We start from the raw sequence: 18,163 nt of genomic DNA, 5'->3' as shown, positions 1-18,163 counted from the left end.
AGCAGGGGCAGGTCCCAAACCCTGACCCCACATTCACAATCTGCCGACTTTGTTCAAGACTTCTCTTGAACCGCACCAACACCACCAGTGACAATTCTATCTCTGCCTTATGGTTGCAGTCAAATCTCGATTATTAAGGAAGGAAAAGCATGCATTTCCCCAGAATAGGTACTTTTTCCAAGAATAGGTTTTGTATTAACCATACACAAAACACAAGTTTTTAAAACGGGTAAGAGAAGCCATATAGGGACAAACGTCAGCAGGCTCATGGCACTCCGGTCTAAAATGTGTCCCCTATGTAGAGCCTGAACCCTTTAGCAAGTGACAGGTGAGTCATGATGAGAAGGTCAGCAGAGAAGACCTTTTCAAAATACACCTTCAAAAAACTGTCTTCTCAAAGTGGCAATGGAATAAGAACACCATGCTTTGAAGCACTCCTGCAGAATCCAGCTGCGGAATCCACAGGCTTCTTTGGCAATTTGTTCTTGGAAATGTAACCGGGAAAGCACTAATTCAGGTGGCCGGTCTGAGCAAGGGACTTTTGGCTCAGAGCTGAAAGGAGAGGGGAAGGGGCTCCTCGTTCATTTAATTCCTGCAAAGCCCACATCTGTCCAGCCCAGGTTTGAACCAGGCCAGAGACAAAACATTTCCCTTATCATTGAAAAACAGTCTCCAGAGAAAAAGTCCCCATTTTATACAAACCAGTCAGAAAACTGGTTTCTAGTGGTCCTGAAGGATGGTGGAGAAACTTAAAGGGAATTACAGGAAGCTGAGAAGTGACGATGGAGTGTGCATCAGAAAAGACGCATCACCAAGACCTGCAGTTTAATAGCAGCAGAAGCATGGACGATGGCCTCACATAGCTTCCAATTTCTGTGGCAGTAATAAAATACTCTCAGGCAAGAGTCAAGTAACACTTGAGTCTGAGAATTACCCGGGGCACGGTCCATGCCGACAGGACAGGGTTCAGATGGTAAGTTCTAGGGCAAACAGAATTTTAACTACAGCCAGGAGGAGAAAACAAAATCAAAGAAACCACGAACACACACATGCAAGGGCTCCAGCTAAGAGAGAGCAGAGCTGCAGGACTACGCGTGGTTATAAAAACTCGGCACAAACTTAGGCGATGTTTAAAATGTTGATTCGTAAACAGAAAAAAGAAAAAGGATTATGACTTCAGATGACAGCATGGCAATAGAGTAACACACCTGGGACAAGATGTAAGTCGAAAGCAATTAAACCACCTGTATTCTTTCACGGAATCCAACACGGTGTATTTGGGGAAGTTACTAAAGGGATGTGATTTCTACACGTGAAAAACAGTCAATCTCCCTCCCTGCTAACTAGCAGATTTGCAGTTTGAGTTACAAATGGTAATATTTTTTCAGTCCAATATTCCTGGGATGCCCAGGGTCTGGATTCACTGATAAAGAGTTTGAGCAACATAACTAGTTTCCTTAATTGCCTCTGCAAATACATCCTTTTGTTCTGATTTTACTTACCTTGTATTTACCTCGGCAAACAGAAAGTGAGTCCACACTAGCACTAAACACACCCTAGAGCCAATGGCTGGCCAGGTCAGACCCTGCTATTTCAAAAGGTAAAATTCGCTGCATGCAAGGTCACTTAAAAAGGTGTGTTATTAATTGCGACAGTGTCCTGTCCAGGTTTGCAGAATGCGTAGCAGGTGACTATGCATGCAGGAAAGAAGTAGTTATGGAAATGAAACACAAATAAAAAAGGCAAAATATTGCAAAAACAAATTATTTTATTAAGTGCAAAACAAGCCATAGGCAATAAATATATTAGCTCTGGTACATGTCCATAGACTTCGGCGAGCATTCTCTCCAGATCATCTTAAGGCAGTGAAATTATTCCGAACATACAGATTTAAAAAAAAAAAAAAGGGGGGGGAGAAGAGGAAGAAGAAACTATAATATGTCCCCTTTACACATGCTTGAAAACATCTGGGAGCGTTACATGAATTTCAGTTTGGGTTCAAAGAGAATGTCTGCTCCGTTTGAGAGTTTACAACAGATAGAGTCTCTTACTTCGAGTTCTAGCACTCTGAATTCTAACAGCTCGTTCTGGTCCTTTGCATCTTGCATTTCGTTCTTCAGCTGGTTCTCTTCCATTTCCAGTCTATAAATCTAGAGCAAAGATACCTTTGGATTAGTGGGCAGGACGTGTCACCTGACCACAGGCCACTTGAGCGGGTGGCCCGAAAGAAGCAGGGGGCTGGTCCCCAGGGGGCTGGGGCAGGGAAGGGGGGCATTTGCAACAGCTGTGTCCTTGTCACTGATGAGGCTGGGACTACGGAGGACAGAAGCTGGGCCTGGCCCACCTGCCCAGGGTCGGGACGTGTAAATATTTGCTGAATAGATGAATGACAAGGAAACTGAGGCACAGAGCTATGAAGTCCTTTCTCTAAGGTCCACGCAGGTGCCTCTGGTCCCCACGCCTGCCCATGTTCTCTCTGATCCCCCACCCTCCCAGGATTGGCCCACCCAGACAGAGACCCGGCAAACTGCAACCGCAGGTACAGGAGCCCGTCTCTCCCCGAAAGCTCAACAGTGGCAATTACGCTGCAGGTGCAAACTGGTCTGGGAAGCCACCTGGGCCTGGGACCCAGCTGGGAGGCTCCAGCGAGCACCTCACTGCTCCCTGCCTCAGTTTTGGTCAAAGCCAAGTAACAACAGCACCGCTCTCACGGCTTACCGAGTTAACAAGGCTAACGTGGGTAAGTGAGGGATTTGGAGGAAGCTCTCGGCACACATTCCAGATCACCTTACCGCACTACTGCCCCCAAAGGGAGGACCAGAGAGGGGTTCCCTATCGGGGTGGCACCCCCCACCCCACCCCCAGGGGACACTGGGAAATAAGCAGGAGAGTTTTCTGTCGTTACCACAATTTGGCGAACAGGACCAACGCTGCCCAATCGCTCCCAAGTTCTAGTGCAAACAAGAAGTTTTGCACAACAGCAAGCAGGTCTGTCCCCCGTACCCCCTGATGGTGCTGAGAAGCATGGGGCAGTGAATGGGCCCCAGCTGGTCAGAGGCAGGGCTGGGACCAGGGTCACAACCCCTACCCCAAGGGGCCGGGCCAGGGTCCCTCAGGCCCAGCGTTCCAGGAGCCTTCCTCACCCAGGGTCTGGTTCCAGCCACAAAAGGCAAATGAACAGAGAGCACAGATTGGCCGCTGTCCAGGGCTGTGGGGGGAGTGAGGGGTGACTGCAAATGTGGGGCGAGGGTTCTTTATGAGGGGTGCAAATGTTCTAAAATTGCATTGTGGTGATGGTCACACAACTCAGTAAATTTAGTATAAGTCACTGAATTGTGCACAAACAAGAAAACATAAGAGCTGAGGTCTTAACCCAAAGCATTAAATCTACCAACCCAGGCTGTGTTCCCTGCGAGGGCTCTGGAGGGTTCCGCGGCTAGAGAGGGGAAGGGCAGGGGCTCAGCAGCCTCCCAGAGGTGTTGGCTGAGCTGGGAAAAGACGCCTGCAGACGTGCCCTCTGATCTGGGTCTCTGGCCCGGTCCCCTTGGGAGGGTGAGGGGCTGCTGGGACTTCACAGCAACGACGGAGGTGCCTGGAAGCCTGCACGTCGGGGGTGGGGGGGATGGCTCAGCCTTCACCATGTCTGCATGGTGACCTCGAGAAGGTCTTAACCAGCTCTGTGGGCCCCACCCCAGAGGACAGAATGAGAACCAGGGGCCGGGGGTCACTGGGAGGCCGGCTTTGACTCAACGTGAGGAGGGTGTCCCCCAGCCAGCTGCCCAGGCACAGAAGGGGCTGCCAGGAGCAGCAGTGGACGCGGGGTCGCCGGCTGGTGCAAGAGAAGCTGAGTGACACAGAGAGAGGCTCACGCAGTTGAGGAGGTGGGGGTGGGGAGTACGGGGGGGGGAGATTGTGGATTGAATTGGGATCCCCCCCCCCAAAATACATTTAGTCCTAAGCCCCAGTACCTGTGAACGAGACCTTACTCAGACAATGGGCCTTTGCAGATGGAATCGAGCTAAGATGAGAACGTACTGGCTTAGGGGGCTGCTTCCTCAGGAGATGCAGGAAATTTGGACCCAGAGACAGACCCAGGGACAAGAAGGCCACACAAAGATGGACACAAGGACCGAAGTGAAGCCGCCACCAGCCAAGATCCCCAGCCCCCACCAGAAGCTGGGAGAGAGCACAGAACAGCCCAGCCCTGCCAGCTCCTGCGCTGAGGACACCGTTCTGCTGTTCTCAGCTGCCCACCCCTGTGGTACTTTGTTCCCGCAGCCACAGGACACCCAGACGGGAGCTGAGATGTTGGCATTTCCATACCTTTTCCAGCAAGTCGTGGTTTGTTCTAATGAGCTGCTGCTTTTCTTCGACCCATTTGGAATCCTAAGGGAAAGACTAAATATGTTCACACTCATTGAAGCAAACGGATGGTTAAATAACAAGTTAACCTTCCATTTCAAAGGCCACAGAACAGAGGGAAGAAAGGCAGCTCCTACAGCTGCTCCAGGAGTCGGCCCGCTCAGCCCCAACTTGCCAGGTTCCACTTTTGTTTGTTCTCGTTCCTCCGCCTGCGGTACCCTCCCCATGTTCAGGGCCTGGCCAAATCCCACTCGTATAAGTTCCGTGAGCCCGCAGGGGTCTGTCTTTTCACCAGGGCGTGCCCAGAGCCTAGCCTGGGATGTGGCACCCAGCGGGTGCTCAGTAAATACCAGGCAGATGGGTGAATGAAGAAGTGAGTGAAGGAATGAGACTCCTTCCCAAGCCCTCATCCTCCCTCCTCTGAGGTCTGGCTGCCTCCTAGCCCCTCCTACGATGATCACGCCATGCTGTCACGTGTAGGCCTCCAGGGGTGGAGTCCCCAGGAACACAGGGCTGGGTTTGATGCACACTTTCATCTGCAGCAGACTGCTTCCAGTGAAAGTGGCAGCATTCCCTGCCAGGGCCCCTTTGCAAGGTGACTGTGTCATGCCCCGCTCCAAGAGAAGTCTACTTCTCACCACCTGCAGCTGGGATTAGCTGTGGCTTTGGCTTTAGCTAGACCATCACATCAGCAAACGCACAGCAAGCCAAGCCTTGGAAAGTTCTTGTGCATGGGAGCTTGCCCTTATTTCCTCCCCCAAGACCACCAGGTGAAGAAGCAAGGCCAGCCCCCTTCAGGAGGGGAGACAATGAGGAGATACTGGGCCAAAAGCTGGCACGATGCCCAGACTTGCGAGGGAGGCCATTTTGGATCAGTAGCCTCGGTTGATCTGCTGGGCAGCTGCAGCAACAAGGATGACCCCCAGGGGACCAGGAGAACCAGCCAGCTGAGCCCAGCCCTAACTGCTGATGCACAGAATCAAGAGCAAATAAAGCTTGGGCTATTTCAAACAACTACGTTTTGGGGTGGCTTGTTACACAGCAATAGCTAACCGATACATTATCCTGGGTACCAGGCGCTGGTCCTGGATAGGACAAGGGCTCTGGTAAATGCTTGCTGAATGGATGGTTGTCTGCTTTGCCCCAACTGTTCCTCTTTTCAGCAGGTGTCAAAGGCCCACAAACACAAGGGCCAGAACCCCGGGGTGAGACATTAAGTTACTTAGACGCTATAACCACATGAGCTACGAACATTTGCGTGCAATACAGAAAACAGAACCTGAGCAACTGGGGCTCGTGGCAAGGGAAGGCAGGAGTCTGAAGAGAGCCCTCCCGCCTCTCACTGGCCCTCGGCTCTGACCACCTGTGAGTCTCCCTGCTCTCCCCTCTCCCAGCACTGTGGTGGCACAATTACTGACCCCACTTTACAGATGAGGAAACCGAGGACCTCCACTCCCCCAATGCTGCACGTCCCACCAGGCCCCACGCCCTATCTGCAGATCTTGCCAGACCTCCTCGGCCCCCAGGACCTGCCTGTGGGCTGGGGGTCCCCTTAGATGCTCCACCAGAGGCAGAGGCAGGTGTGTCCCCTGACACCCCACCTGCCCACGCACAGGCCCCGTCACTCTGTCGGGGCCACGCGACTGGTTTTGGCCTCTGAGATGTGCAGAGGCAGTGAGCAGCTCCCTCCCTCTGCTGAGTGGGGCATGTTTGAGAGAGAGCAGTTTCCAGATGGCAGGGCCTCCATCCCTGGGTCCCTGAATCACCACGTGGAGCAGACTACTCTCTGCCTGGCAGGAGGGCAGGGAAATAAACTTGGGAGTGTTAAGCCAGTGAGATGTCCTGGTTATCCTCGGCAGAGCAGGGTCTTTCTGGCACAGAGCAAGGCCAACTGCAGGCACCTACGGGCCCCGTCACTGCTGCCTTTGGGTGCCACCCTCCAGGAGGCCGGCCCTCCACCCAGAGCCCCTGTGTGTCGCCCCCACCCCACAGCACGGCCTAGCCCAGGCCTGGCCTCTCTACCAGGCCCTGCAGTCAGCCAGGCCCGGCCTGATCAAGTTCAGAGAATGGGCACGTGGAGGTGACTCTAATCTGAGAAGCTGAGAAGCAGCAGTGCCGGATTCTTCCGTGACATAATCACAGCACGAAAATCTGTTTTCCTCAGGACCTGAGCTAGTGAACTCTGCAATAATCCCAAGCTCCTAACAAGCATCCGTTCAGCTTTACAATACCATCTTGACAGGCAATGGCATCTGTGGTTCAGATACACATCAAAACAGATCTGGACCACCACATTGCTTTTAGAATTATCTCCTCCTTTTGCCCTTTTGGCAAACAAAGGAAAAGCCAAGTTAGAACTTCATCACATGTTTTGATTTTTAAAAAGCTCCACCCTTACTCTCGCCTGTGATCTGCCAATGCCATCTTCCCTGATGTCCCTGGAGCTCCTATAAGACACCGTGGGATGTCTCCCTGGCACCCAGGCGAGCCCCAGGGACACCTCCAGGGCACAGGAACGCCTTCCTCTCGAACGCGGACGCACGGACATGCACGCGGCCGCTCCCCTCACCTGGCCCTTCTCCACCAGGGCCTTCTCCAGGTCCTCGATTTTGGCCTGACACCGCAGCAGATCGGCTTGGAGCTGTTCACGTGTCTGGAGCACAAAAGAACGGGAGGTGAGCAGGTCCCAAGCGGGTCACAGAGCAGGAGACACAATGAGCTGCAGAACAGTCCACGCCCAGGTGGTCTCCAGCACACCTTAGACGGGCACTGACGGCCAGGAGCACGAGCCCCACCTCGGCATGTTTGCATTTACATTCATCTATCACCTACAGAGACAGGATGATTCAAATATCAGGAGGTCTCGAGAGGTTGTCAGTTCCAATCCCCTCAACTGTAGGGACAAAGAGGCCTGGAGAAGGGACCGGTTTCTTCGAGGGGGTGAGGGAGCTGGGAGCTACACACCAGCTGTCTGACCCAGCTCAGCGTTTGCTCATCTGGAGTGACAAACACCACCGAGGCCCTCAGTAGCGGGCCCTTTGTCACCAACAGCAAGGCCTGGAAACCAAGGACCAGGCAGCCGTGTAAATTAAGGAAGTGAATGGGCGTGAGGCGATCGGGATTAAGGTAAAGAAGCAAGTCCTGGGGACTCTGGCCAACTGGAGGCACACGACATGCTACGGCCGCGTGGGCTGGGGAGCCTTGTGCTGCCAGATGTGCTGATTCGTCAAGAGGAGCCTGGAATCAGGATTTTTATGGGAAATCTCTTGACTTTCAAATGTTGACATTTTAAAAACTCAAAAAAACAAAACAAATGAAAATGACCCAGTCCACTGTCCAGCAGGTGCCCAGGCTGGAGTTTAGAACAAGGACTGAGGGGAAGAGGCCAGATGTCTCCTCGGGTGGTAGCAGAATCCATGAGCACAGTCTTCCCAGAGCAAATACAGGATGCAAGAATCAGTGTTGTTTACTCGGGGTTAAAAGCGTAGACTCCTCGGGGTTATTGTCCTTTTTCTACAAAATACAAAGCCTCAAAAGGCAGGAGAATCTGCTCAAATTCTAGCCCCACACATTTTACTTTACAAAAAACATGATTTGGCCCCAAACCGAGCCACCACTTGCCCCCTCTCACCCACAGGGCAGAGGCTGCATCTTCACAGAGGCACAAGGTCCTGCCCTCCCGGCCCCAGCCCCACCACCTCTGTCCCCCATGGGTTCCCTGCCCGTCCCCTGCACCAGTCCAACTTGGGAACGGCCCCTCCTCTCCACATCCGCCATCAAATAGGTTTGGGGGGCAGTACCCTATTCTAGCACATTCCCTTACAGAGCATCAAGATCCCCCGTGGAATTCCAAGACCCAGTTCTGAACAAAGAGCACAGAGTCCGGGTCAGAGACACCTGGTGTGGGCTCCTGGCCTGGGAGGTGCCATCTGTGCAGCCTTGTGCAGGTGGAGAGGTCTTTGGAGCCTCAGTTTCCCCGTTCAGAAGATGAGGCTAACCCCTCCTACCTCATGGGCCATGGCAGAATGACACAAGGAAATGGCAAATAATGCCCAGCACCCAGCAGGTGCGCTCTCGGGGAGCGTCCATTCTCTCAGAACAAAGTGGGGGGGGAGGCAGCAGGCCCTGGCTCACATGACTCCCGAAGGCAGGAGAGGGCCAGCGGGTGGAGGTTACTGGGAGACAGCGCTCAGCCCAGCACGCAGGAGAGCCAGCCCTGGATGGAGGTGGCCGGCAAGGAACGGGGTGCCTCGAGGGCTGGGAGCCTCCCAGCGGTCCCTGCAAGTGCTCCATAGGAGTGTTCTCGGGGCCTCAGGCGGGGTCCCCCACTGCATGCCCGACATGTGCTAGACACGATTGCCAGAACCATTTCTTGGCCGCTTGATGCCCTCAAGCTTCTGCTGCAGCAGCGAGGATGGAGGGACGGCTCCCGGCGGGTCTGCAGCAGGCCGGAATGCCGCCACGATGGGGCGTTCTTTAAGGGTTTTCCATCGCCTCCCCCATCCCCCTCTGAGAGGACAAAGCAGGGCGACATGACAGCATCACGGCGCTGGACAAAGGCCCGCAGGCCCCAGCCCTGCCCTCGCGGCACTCACCCGCGCCTCCCTCTCGGCGTCCAGGGTGCCCCCCGCCTGCTTCTGCAGCAGGGCGTAGGCGCGCTGCAGGGCCTGGTACTCCCGGGTCAGCTGGCAGAAGCGCAGGTCGGCCTCTTCTCGGGTCGTGAGCTTAACGAGGCGGGGAAGGAAGAGGGAAAGGAGCACGTGACTCGACGGGCCTCGAGTGCCAGGGGCCGTTCCGATGGAAGCCAGCGTCGCGGCGTCTGCCGAGTCACCCAGCGAGGCGGGAGGGAGCGAGGGCACTGGGAGTGGCCGCCCTCCCCGCCCGCCGTCGGCGCTCGTCCCCGGGGCTCGCCCGAGTCAGGGGGGCCGCTGGGGACAGAAAGGGCAAAGGCACCACAGAGGAAGGTTTGGGTGGGAGGGGGCCCCCACTTTGCCCCCAGCGTGTCTCTCCCTCGGGGGATAACCAGGTAGGGGGCAAAGGTGCAAATAAACAGGGAAGTGTTCACGGGTCACTGTTTACAGTCAGGAAAAACAAGAACCAAATGCCCGGCATCAGGGAGGGGTTGAAGGCGGGATGTGCAGCCTCACGGGAACTCCTACGTGGCCGCGAGATGCGACGGAGCGTGTTTGACACTGAAGGACGTCTGTTAGAGAGCCGGCTGGAAAAAGCAGCCCAGAAACACGTGTCTGGTGGATCCCGTTTACGTTACATGTAACAGGATACAAAAGCAACACTCTCGGTGTTTTGCCAAAGGCTCATGACCAAGAACAACTCCCCAGGTGCCCCATGCAGACCCCCGGGGCAGGGCACAGGCTTGAACACGTCAGCACCAGCTGGCCCCCTCCTGCCTGCATGGGGGCTGAGGCTGGGGGTGCTGGCGGGGACTCGGTTGGCTTCCTTCCCCTCTCCCTGCAGGAGAAGGTGTCAGGGGACCACGTGGAGAGTTTGGGTGCAGAGTGGCAGAGCACAGAGAGGGGGCAAACTGTGCCGGCACACACAGCGAGGCCAGGCTGCTGAGTTAGCCCATGGCCACGTGGGCCCCTGGGAGCCATCCTAGAAGGGGGTCCACCGAAAAGACCCCCCGGAACAGGAAAGGACTCAACAGACGGTCTGTGGGAGATGAACACCTGGAGCACCGGGGGGGAGGGCGCAGGCAGCACCCGGGAAGCAGCGGGGAGCCGTCCCAGCCCGAGAGACGCAGACCCGCACTGGGCCATACCGCGTCGGACCACGGCCTTTCCACCCAGGAAAAGCTGCGGAGCTGAGGGACGAAAGGCAGACGGTAACAGTCGGGAGACAGCACCTGAGCCTGGCCCAGGTGGAAGTCGACGTTGAGTGAAGTCTGGAGTTCTGGAAGTTACCTATAACTGGGAGGGCAGGAAAATCCACGGGGTCTGCTGAGATTTTTACTCAAGTTCCCTGAGAGTGTTCGCTGGGGGCTGTAAGAGAGAACGCAGCTGCTCTTTGCACCCGCACGGATCCGGCTCCCCCAATAGCCAGGGGCTGCACCTGGGAGTGCACAGGTGGGTGTGAGAGCAGCACCCCTGGGGCTGGACTCCAGGTGAGCTTTACTTGCCTCTTGACACTTTTTAGTCCTGTACTGATTTTTTCCTATAAGGATTTATCATCTTTACAATCAAAAGAGCAAGGATGCTGTTTCCACCAAGTTATGTGGGTGAGCGTGTGTGCATGTGTGTGGGGGGGGGGGGACATGAGGAAAATGCCATCCTGAGGCAATTCCCATTGCCAGGGTAAGGAACACAAGGCTGACAGTCCTCGGTGGCTCGGTTTCCTTTGTGAAAGGAGAGGGGCCCCCTGCTCTGCCAGCCCACAGGACACTAGGGCCACCTGCCCTGGGCCCTGCCGCTGAGACGAGATGGAGGTCGGGGACGGGGTCCTGGAGTTTCAGTCCTGCAGGCTGCCGGGCGACACCCATCGGGAGGCAGCCCCGGGACCCACTGGTTGCTTACATCGTCCAAGTCCTCCTCGGGGGTAGCTGGGGTCCTGTCTGTCCTGTCTGTGTTGTAGGACGTTTCTGACAGTGTTTCCGAGTCCACGGACTCCTCGTCAAATCCAAAAAATGTCTCCACAACATGCTTCTGCAAGAGACAAATCACACGACGTTAGGAGCGTCCCCGGCCCATCAACCTGGGGCAGAGGGGGTGACGATTCCTAGACCACAGGGCACCCCATGGGGTCCTCTGGGACCAGGTGGGAAAGGAGGCGGCAGGAGGCAGGAGCGCGGAGGGTTTGCAGCCCCAGCTGAGTGGCCCCGCTCCTGTCCATGGGCTGTGTGACCTCAGGCAAATTGCTTGGCCCCTCTGAGCTCCCACCTCCTTGCAGTGAAATGGAGATATAACCCCATTTAGGGATGGTGGCCCCCAAAAAACACACGTTCAAATCCTAGGCCCCGGACTTGTGAATGCGATCCACTTCTCTGAAGATGTGGTAAGTAAAGAGGAGGCTAAATGGATTAGAACAGGCCCTTACTCCCCTGGGGCTGGTGACCTTATAAAGAGGGGACATCAGGACACAGAGAGAGAGAGGAGATGGCCACGTGACCGCGGTGCAGGTTGAGCTGTGCCACAAGCCAAAGTGTGATAAGAACTGTCAAAAAACCCCTGCCCCATCCCTACAGACTTCGGGGGGAGCACAGCCCCAGCAGGACACGCCAGGAGCAGGGGCCAGGGCTGCACTAAGATGTGTCACCAGCAGGCGAGAGTCTGGATTAACACAGGGACCAGAAGCAGGCAAAGGCTTCCGGGTAGAAAGGTCCACAAATGGATCCCAGCCCTGTGACTGCCAGGCAAGCTCGGGCCCCCTGTTCTCCCCAGCCCTGCCCGGAGAGGCCATTTGCTTTAAACTTATAGTTTTGGACAACTTAGAACATTTATAAGATCCCAAGGGCATGTGTAATGCCCTCACATGCTCTCACTCAGGTCATTCATTCACTCAGCAAACACTGGCTGAGCACCTGCTATGGGGCAGACCCTGGGGGACACAACAAAATCAGAAGCAAACGTGGGCCAGGACAGGGGAGCTGCTGAACCCCCGGGGAGCTGCGGACGGCCAGCAACGCGCACCAGATCGACACCTCTTGTTCGAGGAACGTAGGCTTGCTTTCTTCCCCCCAAGAAGGATTTTTATTTGTTTTTACTGTCAACAAATGCATCTCATGATCATGGCAAAAGTGCCATAATGAAAATCCAGAGCCCAGAACAGGCCTCTCCCGGGTCACCTGCCCCTCCCCAACCCACAGAGGGTTAGGGCACCCCACATGCTGAGGGGCCCAACACGAGGAGCACGCAGCCGGCGCCAAATGAGGTGACTAAGAAATAATTCAGAGGGAGGGATTTCTTTGTCATCTTCCAGTTTCTAAAGCGGCTTTGCCGGAGGCACCCCACCACCACAGGCTGTCCAGAAGGATCTCGCCATTGGCGTCTGTCATGCTGCGTGGTGCTTTCACCTTAGATCCCATTGCCATTGCTGAAAACGTGGGGGGCATGCACCTCCCCCCAAACTCCAGACTCATACACCCAGCCATCTCCACCACCCCCCAGGGGTGACTGGCATCTGACCTGACACCCCCAAAACTGGCACCTCCCACCGCCTCACCGTGCTCATCGCCGGCAGCTCCGTCCGTCCAGCTGCTCAGGCCACACCCTGGGCATCCCCCGGGCCTGTCTCCTCCTGCGCTCGCCTCTTTACTGGGAGCACACCCTGCTGGCTCCACCTTCAAAACGGAGTCCTCTGCCCACCAGCTCCGTCAACCCAGTGCCCCCGTCCTGGGCCAAGCACCAGCTCCTCTCGCCGCAGTCACTGAAACCACCTCCTGCCACCTCCCTGCTTCTGCCCCCATCCCTCACCCTAGCCGCCGAGGGACCGCCTCTGAGCAAAAGTCACGCCACGTCAGGCCTCTGCTCAAGCCCCCCAGCAGCTCGTGTCCCACCAAGGAAAGGCCCACAGCTAAACTGGGGTCTTCACAGCCCTGCACGGCTGGTTCCCCCTGCTCCCCTCCCGCTCCACTGCCCTGCTCAACCACGCACCAAGCACACGCCTGCACCTGCCGAGACGAGTGCACACCCCCACCTGAGGAACTGAGCACACACCTGCACCTTGTACAGGCCCTGCACGTGCCCATACCTGACACACACCTGCAACTTAAACACACTGAGTGCACACCCGCACCTGACACACACTGAGCACACACCATACCTTACGTGCACCGGGCACACGCTGATGTACACTGTCCCTTATATAGGCTGAGCACACACCTGCACTCCCACACACCTGCAGCCCAGCCACCACACTTGGTGGGTCTCTACCTGCACTCTTGTCCCCAGAAACCACATGGCGCTCTCTCTTGCCTCCTTTGGGTCTTTGCACAACTGTCACCTCATCTGAATGGGCTTCCCTGACTCCAGGTGGAAGCATCTGCCTGGCCCGGCCCAGCCCTGTCTCCTCTGCTTTGCTCCCTCCACAGCCACCACCTGACAGAAGGTACATTTTCTCCTGTGTTTATAGCCGGCCTCCCTGCTCCAGGATATAATCTTTGCAGGAGGCAGGGAATTGGGCTCTTTCGTTCACATCATAGCAGGGCCCGCACCCAGCAGGTACTCCAGAAATGCTCGTCGTTAAATGAATATTCACAAACACGTTCACAAACTCGGAGCCAAACTGACTTATTCATCCACAAACAGTTTCTGGTTTGTGCCTGCCATCCTTTGCCCTCCTTCACCCCCATCAGGAAGGCAGCCACCAGGTTACCTGCCCCAGGTGAGCATAACAGGTGGGAACAGGAGGACCTAGTAGGCTCCATGGACCTCAAACAGCCTTTCTCTGGTAGTAGAGGTCAGAGGCCATCAGACCCTCAAATCTCCCTGCAGGTGCAAAACCCCAATGGGGTGCAGGCATCAAGGCACCCCCCCCACACCCACACAAGCAGGTGTCAGACAGCAGGGGCCACAACACCGCAGTGGGGACGACCCCAAGGGCCACACGTGCAGCCCACGACCCTCCTCTGCACATGCCCGGCTCTGCGCAGCCGCTTGGAGACCGCGTGTCTTGTAAACACGCTGACGGCGAGGCCTCCGGGGATAGGCCTGTGTTTGTTGTCATGCCAAATGGCAGCAGGGACACGGAGAGGACCCGGCCCCTTGACAACGCCCTGGCCCCTTGACGAGGCCCCAGGAAGCATCATCAAACCACACACTTGGCCAGCACTTCAGATGTGCCACTGAGCTGTGGTCACCAACGCCACAGAGATGGACGTCGGGGGCTGATGAGTCACTCTGACGACCCAGGATGATCTACTTTTTTGAAATCTGGCAGGACTGCCAGTTAAATACTCAATTACCGAGCCCTAATGGACGATATTAACTGGGGACGCTGCCGATGTGTGTTTAAATGGAGCTGCCATTGTAAACACGTGAACCAAGCAGAGACCGTAAGGTAGAAAGTGGTCCACGAGGCCCATGATCCCAAAGAATCACACCAAATTAAGGGAAATGGGGAGCAGCTTTTGGGAAGGAAGTCAACCCCTCAAAAAGCAGTCAAGTTCTAATGTAATAACAACAATGCATGCAAATCCACAAATATACACAGAACACCCACTTTCCACAGCAACAGCAAATTGACTACAATTCCCCATAATACAGTTCTGCTTTTTATAATACACAGGGTTGAGTTAGTTTCTTTCTTTTAAGAGTTACTTTTTTTTAAAGTATCTGAATTTTATAAGAGGAGCTAAAAGGTACTGAATATATATATGACTTTATTAATTAAAAACCAAAATAGAAACAAAAGACATTTTGATGTTTAAAGCAACACAATTTCAGCCTCATGCTGCCTTTTCAACACATACATGAAACAACATGTGCAAATGAGAAATGAGAGGAGAACTACCCAGAGAACCAAGTTTCCTGTAATGCTTGGTTTTCCAAAAATGTCAAGCAAGCAAGAAATTCTGAAATTTTCTGAACCTCAATTCTCCGAAAATCCCCTGTACATTTCCTAAGATAAGATATTATATGGGCATATTTTTCCATTATCTGCTCATTCCAAGTGCATTTGCTACATAAAATGGGCTCCCTCCTCTAGATTCATTTTCTTTCGAACCAAAGCCTGGCCCTACTGACTCCCTTTTACAAACAAATTCATATTTACAATGGTGGATTGTCAAAAACGACTGAAAAGTAAACATTTCTCCTTCATTTTCTCTCTGAGTATATGGAGGTGCTCATTGTTAGATCAAACGAGACAGACAGGAAAAGAGGAGGCACCCCCGACATAAACAAGCCCTCCACGGAACCTGGCCTTACCCAGCCTCTGTCCTCCAGGCGGCGTCCCCAACGGCACCACCTGTAACGGAAGGCGCTGCCCAGTGGCAGCCCTCGGTGTTCATGGAATCCCAAAACATCTCCCCGAGCCGGCCGCTTACCTTCGTGCTTATAGGTCATCTCTTGGCAGCCAGAAAAGTAGAGGCACACGAGGGCACAGAGGCAGAGGAAGAAGGAGAAGTAGAGCACGAAGAGGATGTACTCCATGGTGGCGAGGAGGCCGCGCAGCTCGCTAGCCTGTGTGCACCCAGACTGCCCAGAGCCACATAATGGGCACCCGTTTTCAGGTCTCTCTCCAAATCCTAGGGAAAAGCACCAACTCGCTTCCAGAGCATCTCTCCTTCCTCCCAGGCTCCCGCAGATCGGTCCTGAGCGTGGTGCACTCCCGGAAGGCACGCTTTATCCAAAGGCACCCCAGCTCCAAGGCAGAGCCAGGCTGCAGGCGACACCGGCCGTGGGCTGGGAGGAACCCGTTTCCTGCTGCAGATCACAGCTCCCGAGCTGGTTTATTCCCTGGGGGCTTTCCTCCCAGCCTGGCCTCCGGGAGCCCAAAGCCTGTTGTCAACGGCATCCCGCAGACCTGGGGTCCCTGGATGATTGCAAGGGTCCCTGGGAGCAGCACTAGCAATGGTTAACGCGGCAAGAGTGTCTCCCTGAGGACCAGGGCCGAGTCAGGTCCCCCTCCGGAGTCGGGGGAAGATCTCTGCTGCCCCCACCCACCCAGCTGCCCCTCACCCAGCCCTGACTCACTAGGCTCAGTGGTGTCTCTGCAATCATTTCATCAGTATATGTTTGACCATTCACACAGAGCAAAGCAAACCATAACGGGATGGGAAAACTGCAGCTTTTGAACTAGATCGAAGACTTCAGGTCCCCCCTGGGCCGGCATCTGTGAGGTTCCTGAATTTCTTGGAGTGGAGACACTTCTGCAGGCAAAATAGTCAGGGTATAAACCCTCATCTAGAGAAGAATTGGCAGATTTGACCAAAACAAGGAAAATTTCTGTACTGTATCAGACAACAAAACAACATTAAAATGCAAACAACAATTTGCAGAAGAAGAAATCTATGCAGTCAGGTTCATATGTATATTTCAACTTGAGCAATGCTTAATGCTCTATTCCTCTTAAGGTATCCATGATGCTAGATGTGAGCGATTTCTATTTGATTTAGTGCTGATCCATTCTTTATGTTGTGCTTCCAAATGAGGTGCCACCCACCAGGGCTGGGACTGCTTTGGGGATGAGCCTGTGGCCTGAGCTGAGCCAAGGAACATCAGCCCTGGGCATTTTGCTGGGACCACTGAGAAGGAGAGACGTCCTCTGATCACAGACATTTCTAGACAGATTTAATATTAGCCCAGGGCTGCTAAAGCCTCTTGGGCCGCCCCACAGGACAGCCTGCCTGAAAAAGCAGCCAACCCAGAAGGAAGCAGAGTTGCAAGATTGCTGACAAATTCCTGGCAGTATAGTGTGAGCATCTGGATCCAACTGTGCCTGAAGCCAACTCCCTTAGACTTCTCAGTTACATCAATTCCCTCCTATGCTTTAGTGACTGAGTTTTTGACACTGGCAACAGGAAGAGTTAGGGAATAGAGGAAGGGGAGGAAATCCTAGAAATCAAGGTTATCTTCCCACTGCTGAGTTCTGGGACAGCCTAGAGGCTGACACCCCTCCAAGCTGCCTGCACCTGGAGCCTCTAGAAAAACAAAGGTAGCCTTTCTCTTCCAAGTGTTATCAAGAGCAAGAGCTGCCTGCCCCATGAGGATTCTCGGCTCTGGGGAGACCATGAGTTGCCAGGCATTTGTGACATCTCCAGTCAGAGACTCCCAGCTCCGCCGGAAGCTCCAGGGAGGTGGAGACACCTCTCTGCACCCCATCACCTGACATCTACCAGGCCGAGGCAAATGCCAGCTGAAGGGAAGGGGGTGGAGGGGTTGGGAGCCCAGCTGCCTGGGCTGACAGGCCTGCACTGCCGAATGCCCTGCGGGCATGGGGCAGTCCCAGGCCTGGGTCAGTTCAGATGAGGTGGACTCTGACGACAATGCCCTTAGCTTTTTTCCCAGCATCTGATTTGGGGAGCCAAAGTTAACTCCCATTCCCAGACCCAAGCCCCCCAGGTGCCAGCCACAGTGCCAGGCTCCAGCCAGCCTCATGGGGCTGCCAGCCAGACCACGTGGCACCAGCCCCACTCTCCCTGGGCACCCCTGCCACGGCTCTCATTCAACCACCAGCACACACGGAACTCTTCCTGGACCTGAGCCCCGGGTGCTGGCAGAGAGGAGCTGTTCCCAGGCCACTAGGGAACCAGGTGTGGAAAAGGACGAGAAGAGCATGTGGCACCATAAGCCGGGATGGGGGGAGCACAGGGGCTGAGGACACCCAGAGAAAGACATCTAACCCGGGGGTTGTGTCGGAGGGAAGGAGCAGGAGGCAGCCGCACAGAGGAGGTGAGGGCCCTGGTGCAGGCAGAGGTGCGGAGATGACGCAGCAGACGGGGTCGGGAGAACAGAGCTGAGACCCGGCAGGAAGGGAAATAAAGCAGAAGCTGAGCTGGCAGACCCTGGCAGGCCTCCTGACCTGGCCAAGGAGTCCCCTTCCACCACCACCCCCCCAGGAAATGGGGGGCCAGCACAGAGTCTAGAGGGAGAAGGTGGCAGGATCAGACTGGAGCCTCGAGAAGATTATTTTGACAGCTTTGGACGGGAGAGAAGATGCTGGGAGCAGGGGAGCAGCCAGGGAGCTGGTGCAGTGATCTCAGGAAAAGTGGTGGTGAAGACCTGGAGGATGGACGTGGGGACAAGTGTGAAAGCGAGTTGCCTGGAGGTGCAGGGCTGGAATCAGGCAGCCAGAACCTCATGTGTCCAGTTCCTGTCCCTAGGCCTGGGGTCCCTTCCTCAACCCA

The 18,163-nt window shown here is 55.0% G+C and overlaps 1 protein-coding gene across 10 annotated transcripts in view; it reads right to left on the bottom strand.

The window, feature by feature from the left end:
• The window catches only part of JAKMIP1 (janus kinase and microtubule interacting protein 1), a 194,557-nt gene that overhangs the window by 26,207 nt on the left and 150,187 nt on the right, over window positions 1-18,163 (bottom strand). For 9 of the 10 annotated variants that reach the window (XM_037829363.1, XM_037829359.1, XM_037829358.1 and 6 more), the window contains 5 exons: window positions 10,893-11,021; window positions 8,958-9,086; window positions 6,932-7,015; window positions 4,324-4,386; window positions 2,052-2,150 (listed from right to left, as the gene is read on the bottom strand). In XM_037829363.1, the coding sequence (XP_037685291.1) occupies window positions 2,052-2,150; window positions 4,324-4,386; window positions 6,932-7,015; window positions 8,958-9,086; window positions 10,893-11,021 (504 nt within the window). Of the gene's footprint in view, window positions 1-1,781; window positions 2,151-4,323; window positions 4,387-6,931; window positions 7,016-8,957; window positions 9,087-10,892; window positions 11,022-18,163 lie in introns of those variants that run through there. The other variant, XM_037829362.1, reaches the window with a different exon arrangement.

The sequence above is a fragment of the Choloepus didactylus genome, chromosome 3 (assembly GCF_015220235.1).
Source record: "Choloepus didactylus isolate mChoDid1 chromosome 3, mChoDid1.pri, whole genome shotgun sequence".
Taxonomy (NCBI): Eukaryota; Metazoa; Chordata; class Mammalia; order Pilosa; family Megalonychidae; genus Choloepus; species Choloepus didactylus.
The sequence above is the reverse complement of the archived record's forward strand: the minus strand, read 5'-3'. Positions and strand labels throughout refer to the sequence as shown.